At 41.9% G+C, this 17,133-nt stretch overlaps 1 protein-coding gene across 1 annotated transcript in view; it reads right to left on the reverse strand.

Annotated features, from left to right (window-relative positions):
* Positions 1 to 9,471: 9,471 nt before the first annotated feature.
* LOC114478824 (tripartite motif-containing protein 16-like) overlaps positions 9,472 to 17,133 on the reverse strand; it is a 12,622-nt gene continuing 4,960 nt past the window's right edge. The window contains exons 3-6 of the mRNA XM_028472105.1: positions 16,049 to 17,133; positions 10,683 to 10,733; positions 10,110 to 10,346; positions 9,472 to 9,984 (exon numbers count right to left, since the gene is read on the reverse strand). The exon at positions 16,049 to 17,133 is cut by the window's right edge and continues 92 nt beyond it. Of these exons, the coding sequence (XP_028327906.1) occupies positions 9,472 to 9,984; positions 10,110 to 10,346; positions 10,683 to 10,733; positions 16,049 to 17,133 (1,886 nt within the window). The remainder of the gene's footprint in view (positions 9,985 to 10,109; positions 10,347 to 10,682; positions 10,734 to 16,048) is intronic.

Raw genomic sequence — 17,133 nt, forward strand, 5'->3', positions numbered from 1 at the left:
CCTCTGTCGGCCACATGCCCGCTACTGCATGCTGTTCTCTATAGTTAGGTATCATATTTTCTGCTTTTATTCATCTGTCAACATGTAAATAATGTAAAAGTTTAGTTTATATTACATTTATTGAAGACAATGACTTTGTCAATTAATCATAAAACATAGAAATAGTCTTTTCCATATCAGCAATTATTAATATTTATATTCTCAGTATTAGCGTTTTTCAACCTATTTTTTAATTTTTATTACCTGTACTTGTTGTGGTAACAGCACAGGTTAACTCCACTCAGTTGTGACACCAGGCACTATTTTCAGGATGGTTTAAACAAATAAATGTAAAAAAAAAAAAAATCAATGTTGGATCTTAATTAAAAATAAATGATTGAAACTAAAAATTGAACTTTGGCTTTGAAATCTTTCCATTATTTGCTTGTCTCTTTTTCAATGAGGTTTGTTTTTTAATGAAAATTGGACTGAATGATGGAAGTCCATTTCTGCCAATTAAAAAAACACAAACAAGGAAAAGTAAAGATAATAAGAATAAGAATACAAATTATCTATTATTATTATTTTTAAATATTATCTCATAATTATGAGATACTAAGTCATAATTATGAAATACTGAGTCATAATTGAGATACTGTTCCATAATTTTGAGATACTAAGTCAGAATTATGAGGTAGTATCTCATAACTATGAGATACTGATAATTTTACTGTCCTAATTATGATACTAAGTCATAGTTATCAGATACATAAGTTTGAGATAGTAATTCATAATTATGAGATACTAAGTCATAATTATGACATACTACTCTACTCAACCCTTCCTGCAGACACACACACACACACACACACACACACACACACGAGATACTAAGTCATGATTATTAGATAATAAGTCATTATAATGAGATAAGTCATAACGGCTAAGCGGGAGAAGATGGATGGATGGATGGATGGATGGATGGATGGATGGATGGAAGTCATAATTAAGAGATACTAAGTCATAATTATGAGATGCTTCTGTAGATTTACTGGTTCTCGTATTAACTGGTGACCAGCTTCACCCTCGCCTCCAGTCACTGAAATGTGATCAGTAGTCTCAGCATGTTTGTCTAAAGCAGTGATTCTCAAGCTCCCTCCAAAATAAAGGTCCCAGAGAGTGGGGACCCTCCAAAATAAAGGTTCCAGAGAGTGAGGACCCCCACTGTAGCTGAAGGTGGTTGAACACAGACATGAACATTGAAGAACAGTCATGTGGAGACAGGACCATCTATAAGGGGGAATAAAGGAGAGATTTTTGGGGTCCATCCATAAAGTCAGTAAAATGATGGTCCATTGTTCTATGAATCTGTGATAACCACATTTATTTATTCATCTGAATAATATCCACTGTTATCCAGGAACGTTTATTATTATTATTATAGTCATCTTAAAGATGGAAATCCTGGTTTTAATCACTAATAAAATGGGTTCAAAATGACCAAAAATGGTGGAAAAGGAGGTGAAATGAGATTTTAAAAACCACAGAAATTGGTTAAAAGAGTGGATAAAAACAGACAGAAAAAGTGGTAAAAAGGGTCAAAGTGTTAATATTGGAACAATTAGTTTAAACTGTCATATTATGAGCATGACAAATCATGAATGTAGTTAAATTGACACAAAATGACTCAAAAAATACACAAACTGACTCAAAACACATGAAAGACCAACACAAATACACAAAATGGCATTAACAATATACATAACAACAACAGAAACCCACTAAATGACACCAAAAAGAGAGAAAAATGTACAAAATGAGAAAATAATACCCAAAACAACAGAAAAATATACAAAACGACAGCAAAAATACATCAATCTAGTCCAATAAGACCAACAAATACACAACATGACAAAACTGGAGAATATATAGCAACAACAGAAACTCACAAAACTGACACCAAAACCACTAAACAAGATCAGAAACAACAGCAGAAATATACAAAATGACGGCAAAATTACATAAATGGAGTAAAAACAAAAAACAAGAAAAATACACAAAAAAAACAGAAATATAGACAAAAGACTAACAAAAATACACAGAATGACATTAACGATATACTGTACATAGTAGCAACGACACCAAAACGAGAGAAAAATGTACCAAACGGTCATTATTACCTCAGCCAAGTGCAAAGCGCAGAGTGAAGGATATGTTTTACCCTGCGTCTGTCTGTCTGTCTGTCTGTCTGTCTGTGTTAGCAAGATAACTTGAAAAGTTATGAATGGATTTGGATGAAATTTTCAGGAAATGTTGATAATGGAACAAGGAACATGTGATTACATTTTGGTGATGTTCTGGATTACCAAAAATGAGAAAATACCACTCGTGGAAATCACAATATGGGTGGATGTGAGCTGTGCCTGAGCCTGTTCCTTTACAGTTTTTCTAAGTTTTGGTGCTTTTCTCACATCACTATTAACATTTGCACAGCAATTAGTGCATTTCTCAAAACAATTAGTGCAAACTGTAAAACCTAGTGGATAACCTGCAAAAGCCTGTCATTGGCTGAAAATTGATATTCACGTCAATAAAACTGCCAGTGTCATCAAAATGAGAAGTGACACCATTGTTTATGAACAAGATAGTCAAATCGCTTTGTCATGTTTTCATTATGACAGTTTAGAAGACATGTCTTAGCTGTACATATATGGTGACAGATCTCCTTCACTCTTTCATTGTTCCGTTTAAATGGCACTTTGTACAATTGTTTCATGTACATTTCATTTCTCTTGAGCACTCTGTCAATTGTTGCAATTGACACAGATTCAATATTGCCAAATACATTGTTGTCTTCTATGACAGTGGTTCCCAACCAGGGGTACGTGCGCATTACTAAAAATTGAGGTAAATATATTCTCTGATATACAATAATTGTAATACACAAAATTTATATTTAGTGTGCGTTAAACGTACAGGTTGACATTTTCAAGCTGATTTCATAGGCCAACATGTTAACAACATGTAAATGAAACAATAAGGTTACTAAAATGGAGTGACGTAGAGGTTCTCCTAATCTGAAGAGAGGCCTGGGGGAACATGAGATAATAAAAAAGGTTGGGAAACACTGACAGCGCTTTGCATTTCTTTCAACCTTATTGTTTGCATTCACCATTGAACACATGACTTCCTCTTGCTGAGGGGTAAAAATGGTCTCTCTTCCACTTCTGTGAGGTTGTCTTTAAATCCTATGTGTGCAGAGTAAAATTACAGTAATGTACAGTAAACATGAGATAATGATGAGATGTTGGATATCTGTCCAATACTATACTTACCTGTTCTCCCTACGAAATGTTGGAATGATTGAATTCACAGTGGTTCTTCCAACATCTGGTTGTACCCTCCGACCAGCCTCAGCCATTGTGAGGTCGTGATTGACAACATGGTCCACAACTGTAGCCCTCATTTCATGAGGAATCTGCCCATGTACCCCTGTTTTAACTCCTTCACCTCCTTCCCTGCATCTCACCCCTCTTCCACGATGCTGAACTTCCATTTCTGTGTCACAGAATTGTAGAAATGGTACACACTATGTCCTGCTTGGTTCATATACACTTGCCAAGTGAGGGTTGATATTCATCCCTGAGTGACTGTGAACATGTGGCTTGTCATTGGTTACAACTAATACTTCACACACCTCCTCGTGAGTGAAAGCTGAAGTTCATCTGAGAGCAATTGTTCAATTTAGGAAACATTTCTAGGAAAAAAATGATAAAGGAAGGTAAAAATTTGATAACTTGTTTAACAAATTTGTATGTAATGACTAACAATGAAATGAAGACTGTTCAGCATCTATAAGTATAGTTCATTTTGACTGACATGACATAAGCAAATGATAATGTTATAAAACAGCAGAGAATTGTATAAAAGCAACTGATAAATGTCCAAAAGTATTTGTAATTTGTTCAGAAGAAGGAGAAACTACTACTATGATGTGCATAAATGACTAAATGTTGTGGAGGTTGAACTAATAGTTATGAGAACTTTCATTCTGATCTGAGAAAAGCACCAAAGTGACTGAGAAAAACTACGCGCGGTGACTTATGGGTAATGTAGTAGTAGTAGTAGTAGGGAAGTGCATTGTGTGTATGTCCCGCCCACTACTCGTACTGTACTCTTTATGTGTTTGTGATAAATCTTAAAAAGAATAAATGTGGCACCATTAAAATAAAATAGTGCACCGCACTGTGGTTTAATAAATCACTTGGTGGAGGTCTGCTTTTCTAGTTCTAAATGCTGAGTCATGAATGTTGATAACGCATCCATTGGATCAAACAAACACTTTTTTGTGACCCCCGCTGTGATAGAAGTTCCCCACCTCTGCCCTAGTGGAAACAGCAGCAGCGATGTTTAGGAAGTGTGTGTGTGTGTGTGTGTGTGTGTGTTTTGTGGTGTAATTGTTTTACAATTTCCTTGTTGATATTGAACATTACCTAGAGCGGTTGTTGGGATCAGCCATTAGAGTGTGTGTGTAGAGTCACGTGATATATGGCGAGTGACAGGGTGTGGTGTGTAAAAAAATAAATTACCTAAGTGATGACACGCAGTCCGATTCTTGTACACATTCCTCCAAAGAATAGAAGACGCGACATGGTGTCAAAAGTGGGATGACCTAAACCAAGGTTCCATCACGGTCTTCCACGGATAGAGAGGAGAAAGCATCGCTGTGGCAAGTGACGGTGAGGAAGAGCAGGGCCGAGTCAGAGTTAGCAGGAGGGCTAGCGCACCCAGTGCTACATTTAGCATCCAACCACCGGAGGCCTTCGACTTCTGAATGAGTGGACAAAGTGGATCCGGAGGTTTGAAAGGTTCAGGCAAACAAGCAATCTGTCTTCAAGCTCAAAACCAGGTAAATACCTTAATTTACTGCATGGGAGATGAAGCAGACGACGTCTTAAGAGGGTTGAAGCTAAACGATGCGGATCAACATGTATTTGTCACTGCCTGCATGCACTAGCAGAACATTGTAATTATGGACAATTGCATGATGAGCTGATCTGAGACAGGATAGTCGTTGGGCTGGCTGACATGACACTTTCAGAACGTATGCAAATGGAGAAGGATTTGGACCTTAAGAAAGCTGTAAATATGGCAAAACAGTCAGAAGAAATAAAGAAACAATAAAAGAATATTGAGGAGTGATGCTACTACTCTGATGCAGGTGAATGCAGGCTTTGTGGACAGAGTTTTTAAAGGGAAGCAGCAGCCTGAAAAGTTTCATAACAAGCATAAACATATGGGAGTGAAATCACCTCTCTACAACAAAAGCAAAAGTCCACAAAGCTCTCAGTGTTACAACTGTGGGGTTCCACCACATTCCAAATAAGAATGTCCTGCAAATGATGCAAAATGTAGATCATGTGGAAAAAAGACCACTACCAACATGTTTGTCACACAGTGAAAGCGGTTCAAAGAATAGAAGAAGAACAGAAAATAGGATATTATCTGGGTGCTGTGTCAAATGATAACACTGCATGGACGGCTAATATTAAAATAACGAACCAGACAATAACGTTAAACTGGACACTGGGGCAGACGTAACAGCAGAATCACAGGCCACTTTTATCAGTTTGTTTCCTCAAAGGCAGAGACTGTTCTACAAAAGACAGAGAAACCGTTGCTGGTCCAGGAAGGATACCACTGGATGTGTTAGGCTTTGCTAAGCTGCAACTGAGGTATGGAGATAAGAAGACTTTGGAAAATGTCTATGTTGTAAAAAATCTTACTACTCCATTACTAGGGTTGCCAGCTACAGTATCACAGCATTGAGCCTGCTCCTGAGAGTAAACAGAAAGACACTTGACATTCTGAAGACAGAGTACCCTAAGCTGTGTGGGGGACTGGGAGAAGTGAACCACTCTTATGATATAAAACTGAAACCAAACGCTGTGCCATTTTCCCTGAAAGCTCCAAGGAGAATACCACTGCCACTGGTAGGCAACGTTAAGGAGGAGCTTCAACGGATGGAAAAGCTTGGTGTCATCAGCCGCGTGGAAGGGCCGACTGACTGGTAAAAGGCAGCGAAAAGCTGAGGGCGTGTGTGGACTTCACAGGGTTAAATGAGTATGTATGCAGAGAGTAATACATTTTACCCTCAGTCGAACACACTTTTGGAATGTTAGAGGGGCAAAGGTGTTCAGCAAGCTGGACACTAACATGGGGTTCTGGCAGGTTCCCCTGACAAGAAAGTCTGCAAAATTTACTACATTTATCACACCTTTTGGACGATTTCATTTTAATCGTCTACCTTTCGGCATAAATTCAGCACCTGAACACTTCCAACGCACCATGGCTGAAATTATTGAGGGGCTTGAGGGTGTTGTGTGCCACATTGACGACCTGCTGATATGGGGTCAGGACCAAGCTGAGCATGACACACGTCTACATGATGTGCTACGTCGTTTGGAGAAGGCAGGCTTCACACTGAATGTGGAAAAGTGTGAGGTCACAACTAATAAGGTGGCTTTCCTGGGTCACATCCTCTCTGACTCTGGCATCAGCCCCGACACGAGGAAAACGGAGGCCATTACAGAGATGCAGGAGCCCACAAATGTTAGTGAAATGAAGAGTTTCCTGGGTATGGTAAACCAAGCTGGTAAATTCATTCCTCAACTGGCAGAAAATGATAAAGTACTCCTTGATCTCCTCTCCATAAATAACTGTTGGGTGTGGGGTGCAGACTAGGAGAGGGCGTTTAAAGTGCTGAAAGAAGCTCTATCCTCTCCACCTGTTTTGGCCGTGTACGATCCTAACAGAGACTCTAAGGTTTCAGCGGATGCATCATCATATGGCTTAGGGGGTGTTCTTCTAAAAAGTGAGGGGGGAGGATGGCGGTCTGTAGTCTATGCATCACGGTCACTCTCTCCAACTGAACAGCATTATGCACAAATTGAAAAGGAGTCCCTGGCTCTCACATTGGCCTGTGAGCGCTTCAGAGATTTCCTCATTGGCAAAAGATTTTGCCTGAAGACAGACCATAAGCCTCTTGTTTCGTTATTGGGAGCACAACATTTGGATACTTTAAAACCAAGAATCCAGCGTTTCAGGATGAGGCTTATGAGGTACTTGTATGACATAGTGCATGTGCCAGGAAAACTACTCTGGACAGCAGACACTTTGTCCTGTGCACCTATAAAAGCTGGCATAACCTCAGAAGAACAAGAGCTGTTGGAGACTACAAACATATATGTAGACCAGGGGTGACCACACTTTTTCAGCATGCGAGCTACTTATAAAAGTCACAATGATCTACCCCAGATCTACCCACCACAAAAATGCAAAACATATATTTCACATATATTTATTTTCACATATATTGAGGATTCTTTACATGTACAATGTATGTTGATGTACCTAGCATAACCGCATGAGCTAATTTTGCACAACACAACATAATTAACTATGAACATTTTTTGTAATTACCCGAGTTTACTTTGATGACTTGCACTGAACTGAATCAGCGAGGGATGCATAGTCCAGACAGTAGCCGCTGACAGTCAGCCTCAAGCACACTTCCAAATGTTCATCAGTCATGGTGGAACGGTACTTGGACTTAATGATCTTCATGTGGGAAAAGGCTGACTCACATAAATAAGTGGAGCCAAATAATGCAGTCAAGGAGGTAGCACATTTCCTCATGTTGGGGTACTTTACCTCTGTGAATAAGTTCCAGAACTGTCCATGAGCTCTGTCGGCTTGTAGAGTCAAAATCTCATCTTCCACTCCAGAAGAGTTCAGGTCAAACAGTGTTGCAATTTTTGATGCGAGTGAAGCAACATCAGCATCTTCCCGAAAAGGATAGCACATGAATGTAGCGACTGGCTCGAGCAAAGAAAAGTCTTGAAAGCGTTTGTCAAAGTCTGGGAAAGCATCGTCCTGCCTGCACTTGGCAATAAATCCATTCACGCGGTCAACCATTGTGGGTGCTCCATCCGTGGTGATAGACACCAATTTGCACACTGGGAGCTGAGTTTTCTCAATAAAGTTTTTAAATGACTGAAATATGTCCTCGCGTGTGTTCTTTCATGGGAAGTACTGTTAATAGCTCCTCTTTTGCAGTGATATCACTAAACACCATACGAATGAAAATGCACATCTTGGCTGTGTCACTCACGTCAGTAGATTCGTCCAACCTCAGTGAGAAACACTCAATCTCCGATGTCCTTCCATATTTGCTGGGTTACATCTTTAGCCATGGCTTCACAGCGCTGTGTAACTGTACTTCTTGACAGCTGCAGAGCTTTGATTGAAGATAATATTTCTACCTTATTTTTAAAGTCTCAAAACAATGAGTCAGCTGCTTCAACTAATGCCTCTTTTACCATCTCTCCGTCTTGGAAGGACTTCATGTTCTTAACGATGACGTGACTCACCCGGAATGATGCTTCGGTGGCAACTTTTGCTTTTGAAGTATGTTGTGTGAAAAATGACAACTGGGATTTTAGTTCATTCACCTTTCTCTTTCTCAGCTCGCTTTTTGGCGGGAAGTCGGTGTCGTATTTTCCATGAACAGTCCAGAAATGCCGCTCCACATTTCCTTTCTTTGGTATTGCGATGGCAGACTGGCAGAGGAGGCAAACGCACTTAGAAAATGACATCGTGAAAAAAAAGTCCACCTCCCATTCCGTATGAAAGTGATACGTTTTTGTCTTCTTAGTTGGTCCAGCAACTCCGCTCATTTTTGATGAATATAGGCTTTCTTTAGCTTAAAATTGGAGGTAACTCGCTGACTAGCTTCTTAGCTTTGCTGCACTTAGCGCTGTTGTTTGCGCATGCGCGGTGACCTAAAGCTCAGGAAAATTCAGTAGTCATCTGACTGGCTGCCCTGCATGTCAATCAAGTGACGGGATGGATGATAGGCTGACCTTTAGGTCACCGCGCATGTGCAAACAACAGCGCTAAGTGCAGCAAAGCTAACAAGCTAGTCAGCGAGTTACCTCCGATTTTAAGCCCTCGCTTTTTTGACGGGATGGATGATAGGCTGACATCAGCCGCTGACGTCTATTTTTTTGCTGTCATGCGATCTACCAAAACTACCTTTGCGATCGAATGGTAGATCGCGATCGACGTAGTGAGCACCCCTGATGTAGACTGTACAATGGAAACATTACCAGTCAGTGCTACATACATAGAAACTCTGAAAGCAGACAGCATTTGTTCTGAGGTAATGAAGCTGTGTACTGAATATTTAAACAACAAAAAGTGTTGAGCTAGTCTTATTCTTAATTAAATAAATCAAACTCTACCAACCTGAGATAAATAGGCTGGAAGACACAGGCTGCTGTATTTATCTCTATTAAGAAAGTTAACAGTTTAACAAGATGGAGTGCTTTTAAAGATTGAACTTTAGCTCCTAAATATTAAACTACCATCCAAACACTCCTTATAAAACACTCATATGTATCAGTCATGTATCCGACTAACCCATGTAGCCTAACTATCCTTCCCTTCAAACCACTGGTTGTATCTAAGAAGCAGCAGCATTTCAAACTTCTTGTTGGTCAGTCTGTTCCTCTTTGGGGTGAAGACCAGCTTCCCCAGGCTAAATAGTCTCTCTACGGGGGCACTGGATGGAGCGGCTGCATTGTATTTTAGTGACATTTTCTTTATTAGTGGGAATCCGTTAAGAATGTCCATCCCTTGTGCTCCTGATTTTAAATAGTCAGCAACTTGGCTTCCCACAGAAGCAGAGGTGTCCTCATCCTCAAAGGAAAATAATTCATCCTCTATGGCTGAGTTGGTGCTGAGGTTGTGCATTGGTGCGTTGCTACCTGTTAGCTGATCTTCATCTTGGTCACATTTCTGGCACTCCGCAAGCAGACTTGCCTTGGCGTTATCCTTCCTTCCTTGTGTCCACAGCCAACGTAGTTTAAATCTGGGTAGTGTCACCGCAGCCAAGATGCCAGCCTTGCTTTCCAGCACCTCTGAGAATCTGGTTTTGATTGCCTGAAATGAAACACACACACACACAATGAGAAGAGATAAACATTTCATTTTATTTTGATTTCATAACTCATAATTAATATGTAGTTCATGTATTCAATGTATTTGAAAGAAATACTAGCTCTTACCTTGACAACAGCCTCTGGAAGGTCACCAAGGATTTGGAGGCCACTCTTCAAGTCCAGGGTCTTGGAGATAAAGGTCTCCAGTGTGGGTAGGAGGGTGCCATAATAACAGTTGTCTTCACCTTGAAGAATGTCAAAGGCTACTGTTAGTGGCTTCATCACTGTGCAGTATTCTCTGAGGAACTGGTATTCCCGATCTGTGATGGCCTTCACCCCAAAATTGTAGGAAATGGTGTTCAGCTTGGCGATTGGGAATTCACAGACACGAGCAACGGCATCATAAAAGGAGTTCCATCTGGTTGTGCATGGCACAAGGAGTTTCCTTTCAAGGACTTCATCCACTATCTCTGCAGCCACTGTGGAACGGCTGGCTTTATTCCACAAAGCTGTGCATTTGGAGGTGGCACTTCTGTATACAGCTTTTATGTCTGGCCTTGAAAGTAGCCACTTGTTGACATCAGAGCATGAAATAAGGTTTGCTGTGTGCGATGCACATCTGTGGTGTGGTGGTAAAGTCACAACATCCACTTCCACATTTATGTCTTGTAAGGCATCATGAAGGTCAACAAAAGTCACATCATCATCATCCTCCTCCTCCTCCTCCTCCTCCTCCACAGAGTCATCACCCTGAACACCGAGGTAACTGCGGTTGTGCGCAGTCCAAATATCTGGAGTTGTAGACAAAAATTCTAACTCTTCAAAACTCTTTTTAAGCTCTGTGTTCATTTTGGAGTACTCAACACTTAGGTATTTTGCAAACGTCTTTGTGCATGGCGTACAGGCCCCTGCTTTCTTTGTTATTTTAGCAATAATGGCTCGAAATGAATCATCCTCCACAGTCGATAATGGCAACATACATTTAACCACATACCTGCCTATCATACGGTGGACTTCAGCCTGTGTCATAGGTTTTTGTTGTTGTGACTGTGAGGCAGAAAGATCCAGCTTTTGCTGCTTGGGCGACTTTGCTCCGTGTCCTTCTTTGCTCGTGGATGGCGCGCTATCATCTGTTGTTGAGGTATCGGTGTTTTTGGCTGCTAGCTTTGTAGATACGTGTGTCGTTGTGAGGTGCTTCAATAAATTTGAGTTGCTTACAACGGATGTGGACAAAGTCTTCTCTCCTAGACATAATGTACATGTAAGGTAGTGACCAAACTTCGTCACAAGGTGTCGCTGTGTATCCCTTTTAAGAGTTAGGCTGTTCAAGTAGATTGTCCCTAACGGTGCGCTATAGTTTGGGTTGAGCTGGGTGCGGCGGCCATTTTGTTTTATTGTTTGCCGTCATTTCCAAAGGTGAGCATGGGATATTGTTCTCTGTGTTAAGTATAAATGTTTTAAGTTAAAACAGCCACACGGGCAGTATTTTTAAGTTATGTGTTAATGTAAGATACTTATTTACTTATTTGTGTGTGTTTTGGATAGTTGTACTTGTTTTAGGTGGTAAGAATAAACCACCTTTTCAGTTAGTTTTTAGCATGTGTTCAGAATAGCTTTTAATTTTACCCGAGGTTTTTTTTATTTAAATTAATTCAGTGTATTACTAATTGTCACCACAAGTTTGTTGTTTTTTTTAAAAGAAAATGTGCAGCACTTTATTTTAATTAATAGATTTTATATTTTATTTATTTTTGTATGTAATTTATGTTAAGCACAATAATTTTCTTTCACTCATTTTTTGTTTCATGATTGTTTGCCGTCATTTCCAAAGGAGTGGATGTGGAGCCGTTCTGTGGGCAGTTTAAAGCAAAATAAAAGCTCCTGTCTGCGGTGATTCGTCCTCCTGCATCGCACCCACCCCCAAATAACACCAAAAACACAACGCAGAGACACAGGGTACTTAGGGAGGGCTGCCTTCACCGGTGGGGTTACATACACTTCAGATGTACATTTTTGCCTTTCACCATAATTAATTTGAAGTAATGTCTGTAACGCCACCTTAAAAATGCCAACTTTTCATCCGACTCCTCGACACTCGCCATCTCTGCTGCTCCATCTAATCTGTAGTGTGTGTGTGGCACAGTGTAAAAACACTGTCTCTGATTGGCTTACCTCGTTTTTAACCCGCCTCCTCTTGCTGGCACATGTGTAAAAACACTGGCTCTGATTGGCTACCATGAAACATGACGCCGCCTTAGCCAATCATAATCGCTCACCTTGTTTCTAACCCACCTCCTCACTACATTGAGTCAGAAGCCAGGGTTGCTTTCAAATAACGGTTTATTCAATCAGAATCAGAATCAGAATCAACTTTATTGGCCAAGGATGTATGAATACACACAAGGAATTTCTTTTGGTGACCTGTGCTCTCTCAAGTTGTGTAACATTAAATAATAACAATCAACTAGAATAAAGAAAGATAAAGAAAATAAAGAAAAATACATAAAAAAACAAGTATAAACATAAATATAAGTGTAGTTAGACTAATATGTGCAAACTAAATAAAAATAACAAGATAATAATAATAGTAATAATAATAATAATAATAGTAATAATAATAATAATAGTAATAATAATAATAATAATAATAATAATAATAATAATAATAATGAAATAAAATAAAAATACAATAATAATAATAAGATAATAGTGCAGTAGTGCAGGTGAACATTTAAATAAATATTATGTCCATGAACATTTCGCAGTGACAGGTTGATCCAGGGTTGATATGTTTAGTTCCAGGTTATTTCACAGTAACAGAAACAGGTCTGACACTCTATGACTGTTTAGAGTTGATCACAGTGACAGCCTGGGGGAAGAAACTGTATTTATGGCGGGTAGTTTTGGCGTACAGTGATCTGTAGCGTCTGCCGGAGGGGAGGAGTTTAAACAGATTGTGTGCAGGGTGTGAGGGATCTGCAGTGATGCTACCTGCCCGTTTCCTGACCCTGGACAGGTATAAGTCTTGGATGGAGGGCAGATCAACACCAATGATCTTTTCTGCAGTCCTGATTATCCTTTGTAGTCTGTGTCTGTCTAGTTTGGTTGTAGATCCAAACCAGACAGTGATGGAGGTGCACAGAACAGACTGAATGATGGAGGTGTAGAACATGATCAGCAGCTCCTGGGGCAGGTTGAACTTCCTCAGCTGGTACAGGAAGTACATCCTCTGCTGTGCCTTTTTCCTGGTTGAGTCTATGTGGGAGGTCCACTTCAGGTCCTGTGAGATTGTGGATCCCAGGAACCTGAAGGAGTCCACGGTAGCCACTTTGCTATTCAGAATGGTAAGCGGGGTGAGTGGGGGGGGATTTCTCCTGAAGTCCACTGTCATTTCCACAGTCTTGAACGGGTTCAGTTCCAGATGGTTCTGACTGCACCAGAGATCCAGCTGTTCCACCTCCCGTCTGAAGGCAGACTCGTCCCCATCCCTGATGAGACCGATGATGGTGGTGTCGTCTGCAAACTTCAGGAGTTTCACAGAGGGGTCCCCTGAGGTGCAGTCATTGGTGTAGAGGGAGAATAGAAGTGGGGAGAGAACACACCCCTGAGGGGCGCCAGTGCTGAGTGACCGGGTGCTGGATGTGATGCCTCCCAGCCTTACTTGCTGCTTCCTGTCAGACAGGAAGTTGGTGATCCACTGACAGGTGGAGGCCGGCACTGTGAGCTGGGTGAGTTTCTGGTGAAGGATGTCCGGGATGATGATGTTGAACGCAGAGCTGAAATCCACAAACAAGATCCTAGCGTAGGTCCCTGGGGAGTCGAGGTGATGCAGGATGTAGTTCAGTCCCATGTTGACTGCATCCTCGACAGACCTGTTTGCCCGATAGGCAAACTGCAGGGGGTCCAGCAGGGGCCTTGTGGTGTCCTTCAGGTGGCTCAATACCAGCCTCTCAAAGGACTTCATGACTACGGACGTCAGGGCAATGGGTCGATAGTCATTAAGTCCTGTGATGGCAGGTTTCTTTGGGACTGGGATGATGCTGGAGCTTTTGAAGCAGGAAGGTACTTCACACAGCTCCAGTGATGTATTGAAGATCCGTGTGAAGATGGGGGCCAGCTGCTCAGCACAGGCTTTCAGGCAGGAGGGAGACACTCCGTCTGGTCCTGGAGCCTTTTTGATCTTTTGTCTCTTGAATAGCTGGCACACATCTCTTTCATTGATCTTCAGGGTAGGTGGGGGGTCAGAGGGTGAGGTAGGGGGGGAAGTGGGGGGAGCAGGAAGGGCAGAGTCCAGGTGATGGGCTGATGCTAATGAGCTCGGGGGTGGGTGAGAAAACCTGCAGTAAAAGCTGTTCAGGTCTCTAGCTAGTCTTTTGTTACCTGCAGGGTGGGGGGAGGGTTTCCTGTAGTTGGTAACCTCACGCAGGCCTTTCCACACTTCTGAAGGGACTTTGTTTGAGAAGCTTTGAGTTAGCTTCTCAGTGTAGCACCTCTTGGCTACTCTGATCTCCTTGGTTATGTACTTAGTCTGCTTAAACAGGTCCCTGTCCCCACTCCTGTAGGCTTCCTCCTTAGCCTGACGCAGCATCCTGAGTTGAGGTGTGAACCAGGGTTTGTTGTTGTTGTATGTGCAGAAAGTCTTGGTCTGCACACACATGTCCTCACAGAAGCTGATGTAAGATGTCACAGTGTCAGTCAGTTCATCTAGGTTGTCTGATGCAGCTTCAAAAACACTCTTATCAGTGCAGTCAAAGCAGTCCTTTAACTCCTGCTTTGACTCCTCTGTCCACCTCTTTACAGTCCTTACTACAGGTTTAGCAGATTTAAACTTCTGCCTGTAGGTCGGGATGAGATGAATCAGACAGTGATCAGAGAGCCCCAAAGCTGCACGGGGAACAGAGTGATATGAATCCTTTATTACAGTGTAGCAGTGGTCCAGTGTGTTAGCACCCCTGGTGGGACACTTTATATGCTGTCTGTATTTAGGGAGTTCGTGGGTTAGATTTGCTCTGTTAAAATCCTCTAGAATGATTAGCAAAGAGTCTGGATGTTTTTTCTCCACGTCTGCTATCTGGTCAGCCAGGTGCTGTAACGCCTCTGTTACACAAGCCTGAGGTGGGATGTAAACACCGACCATAACAAACGAGGAGAACTCCCGCGGAGAATAAAACGGTTTACAGTTTATGAAAAAACTCTCCAGATTAGGGCTACACGTCTGCTTCAACACTGTGACATCTGTACACCAACCTTGGTTAATGTAAAAGCATTTTCCAATCAATGCATGTAACGCACTGCATTTTACGTTCAGTAACAACAACGGCGTAAAAAGTAATTCGTTAGATTACCCCGTGACTGAAAAACAAACGGCGTTACCTAACGCCGTTACTTTAAACGCCGTTATTCCAAACACTGCTACTAACCTTCCTTATTATCTTAGCCTCTGATTAAAGTCAAACAGTGAACATGTAGTATTTAAGAAGCTCTTTTCTAACTGGTAGCCCTTTGGACTGTACAGTACCTATGAAGTAGCCACAGTTTGAGAACGGTTGGTGACCCCTGGTCTACATAGTGACTAAAGCTCAGGTAAGTTCAGGTGAAGCTGTGACAACAACAACAACAAACAGACTTTATTCATTTATTGATTCCAGGAGGATTTTTAGGATCAAAACAGAAGCTGATGAATAAACAGGAACATTTTTAACCAACACAGAACGTGTGTGTGTGTTAGTTACAGTGTGCAGATCTCAGCAATACCTCCTATATTATAATAATAAATAATAATTCCCATGTGTAGAGGCTCAGTGAAGGTGGTCTTCACTCTGTGGAGCAGAGTCATGGTGTCACAGACGCTGTAGAAGTTCAGAGTAGCTGCTCGTACACTCCTATCCTGGAGGAATCAGGACCTGAGACCTTATTGATGATGCTGTTGTGTCTAAATGTGTATTTGTTTTTATCACAGAATAACATCCATGATTTGTCATTAGATCCAAACCAACATTCATACCCAACCCCCTCCTCCTGATACTCTTGTATGTGACCGCTACACCAACCTCTGTCCCTCTCACCTCCACCTCCCTGTAGCAACGTCCTGTCAGACTCTCTCTGCTCAGGACCTGAAGAAACCTAGTGAACCTGTCCTGATGATGATGATGCTGATCTTCTCTCATTAATGTCACTTTTCTGTTTCCTTCTGATAATCTGAGGTATCTCTGAGCTGTGTTTGGATCCAGAGTGATTTCCTGTGAATACTCTAAGAATCCAGCTCTGCTCGTGGGCTCTGGCAGCTGTAGAACCTTCACTCTCTCCACAGTCCCACAGACTTTGGTCCAGTCCTCCATCAGGATGGTGTGGAGATGCTCTGTGAGCTCCTGGAAGCAGCTGTGAAGATGTGTGTGTGTGATGGAGGAGTGTGTGGACACACTGAGTGCTGACAGGGAGCTGTAGCTGAGGACAAACTGGATGTGGTCCTCAGTGGTGGAGATCTGCTGCAGCTCAGCGTCTCTCTTCTTCAGCTCACTGATCTCCTGCTCCAGCTTCTCCTGAAGTACTCGCACCGCGCTCACTTCAGTCTGCTGCTTGGATTGGACCTCCTTCTCCAGCTCAGAGCTTCTTCTGTGGAGGACACGGATCAGCTCAGTGATGATCTGCTGGCTGTGCTCCACTGTGTGATCAGCAGAGAGCTGGATGTGCTTCAGCTGCTCCTCCAGCAGCTCCTGGATGTTTTTGTGGATGTCAGCTCTACTCTCCTGCTGCTCTCTCTGCCTCTCAGTGTGTTCTGCTGCAGCTGAAACCATGTGATGGCCTTTATGTTCCTCCATGGAGCAGAGAATACAGATACACTGCTGATCAGTGCGGCAGAACATCTTCATCACCTCATTGTGACAAGAGCAGATGTTCTCCTGGAGCTTCTTGAAGGGATCCACCAGTCTGTGCCTCTTGAAAGCAGCAGATTGATGATGAGGCTGAAGTTGTTCCTCACAGTAAGAAGCCACACAGTTCAAACAGGACTTGAAGGCTTTCACTTTCCTCCCCACGCAGACGTCACAGGCCACGTCTTCAGCTGCAGCAAAGCTGGGACCTCCAGCAGCTTCTTGGACTCTCACCTCCTTTACCTGGTCCACTAACTCTGCCATCATGGTGTTCTTCATCA

The sequence above is a fragment of the Gouania willdenowi genome, chromosome 17, assembly GCF_900634775.1.
Source record: "Gouania willdenowi chromosome 17, fGouWil2.1, whole genome shotgun sequence".
Taxonomy (NCBI): domain Eukaryota; kingdom Metazoa; phylum Chordata; class Actinopteri; order Blenniiformes; family Gobiesocidae; genus Gouania; species Gouania willdenowi.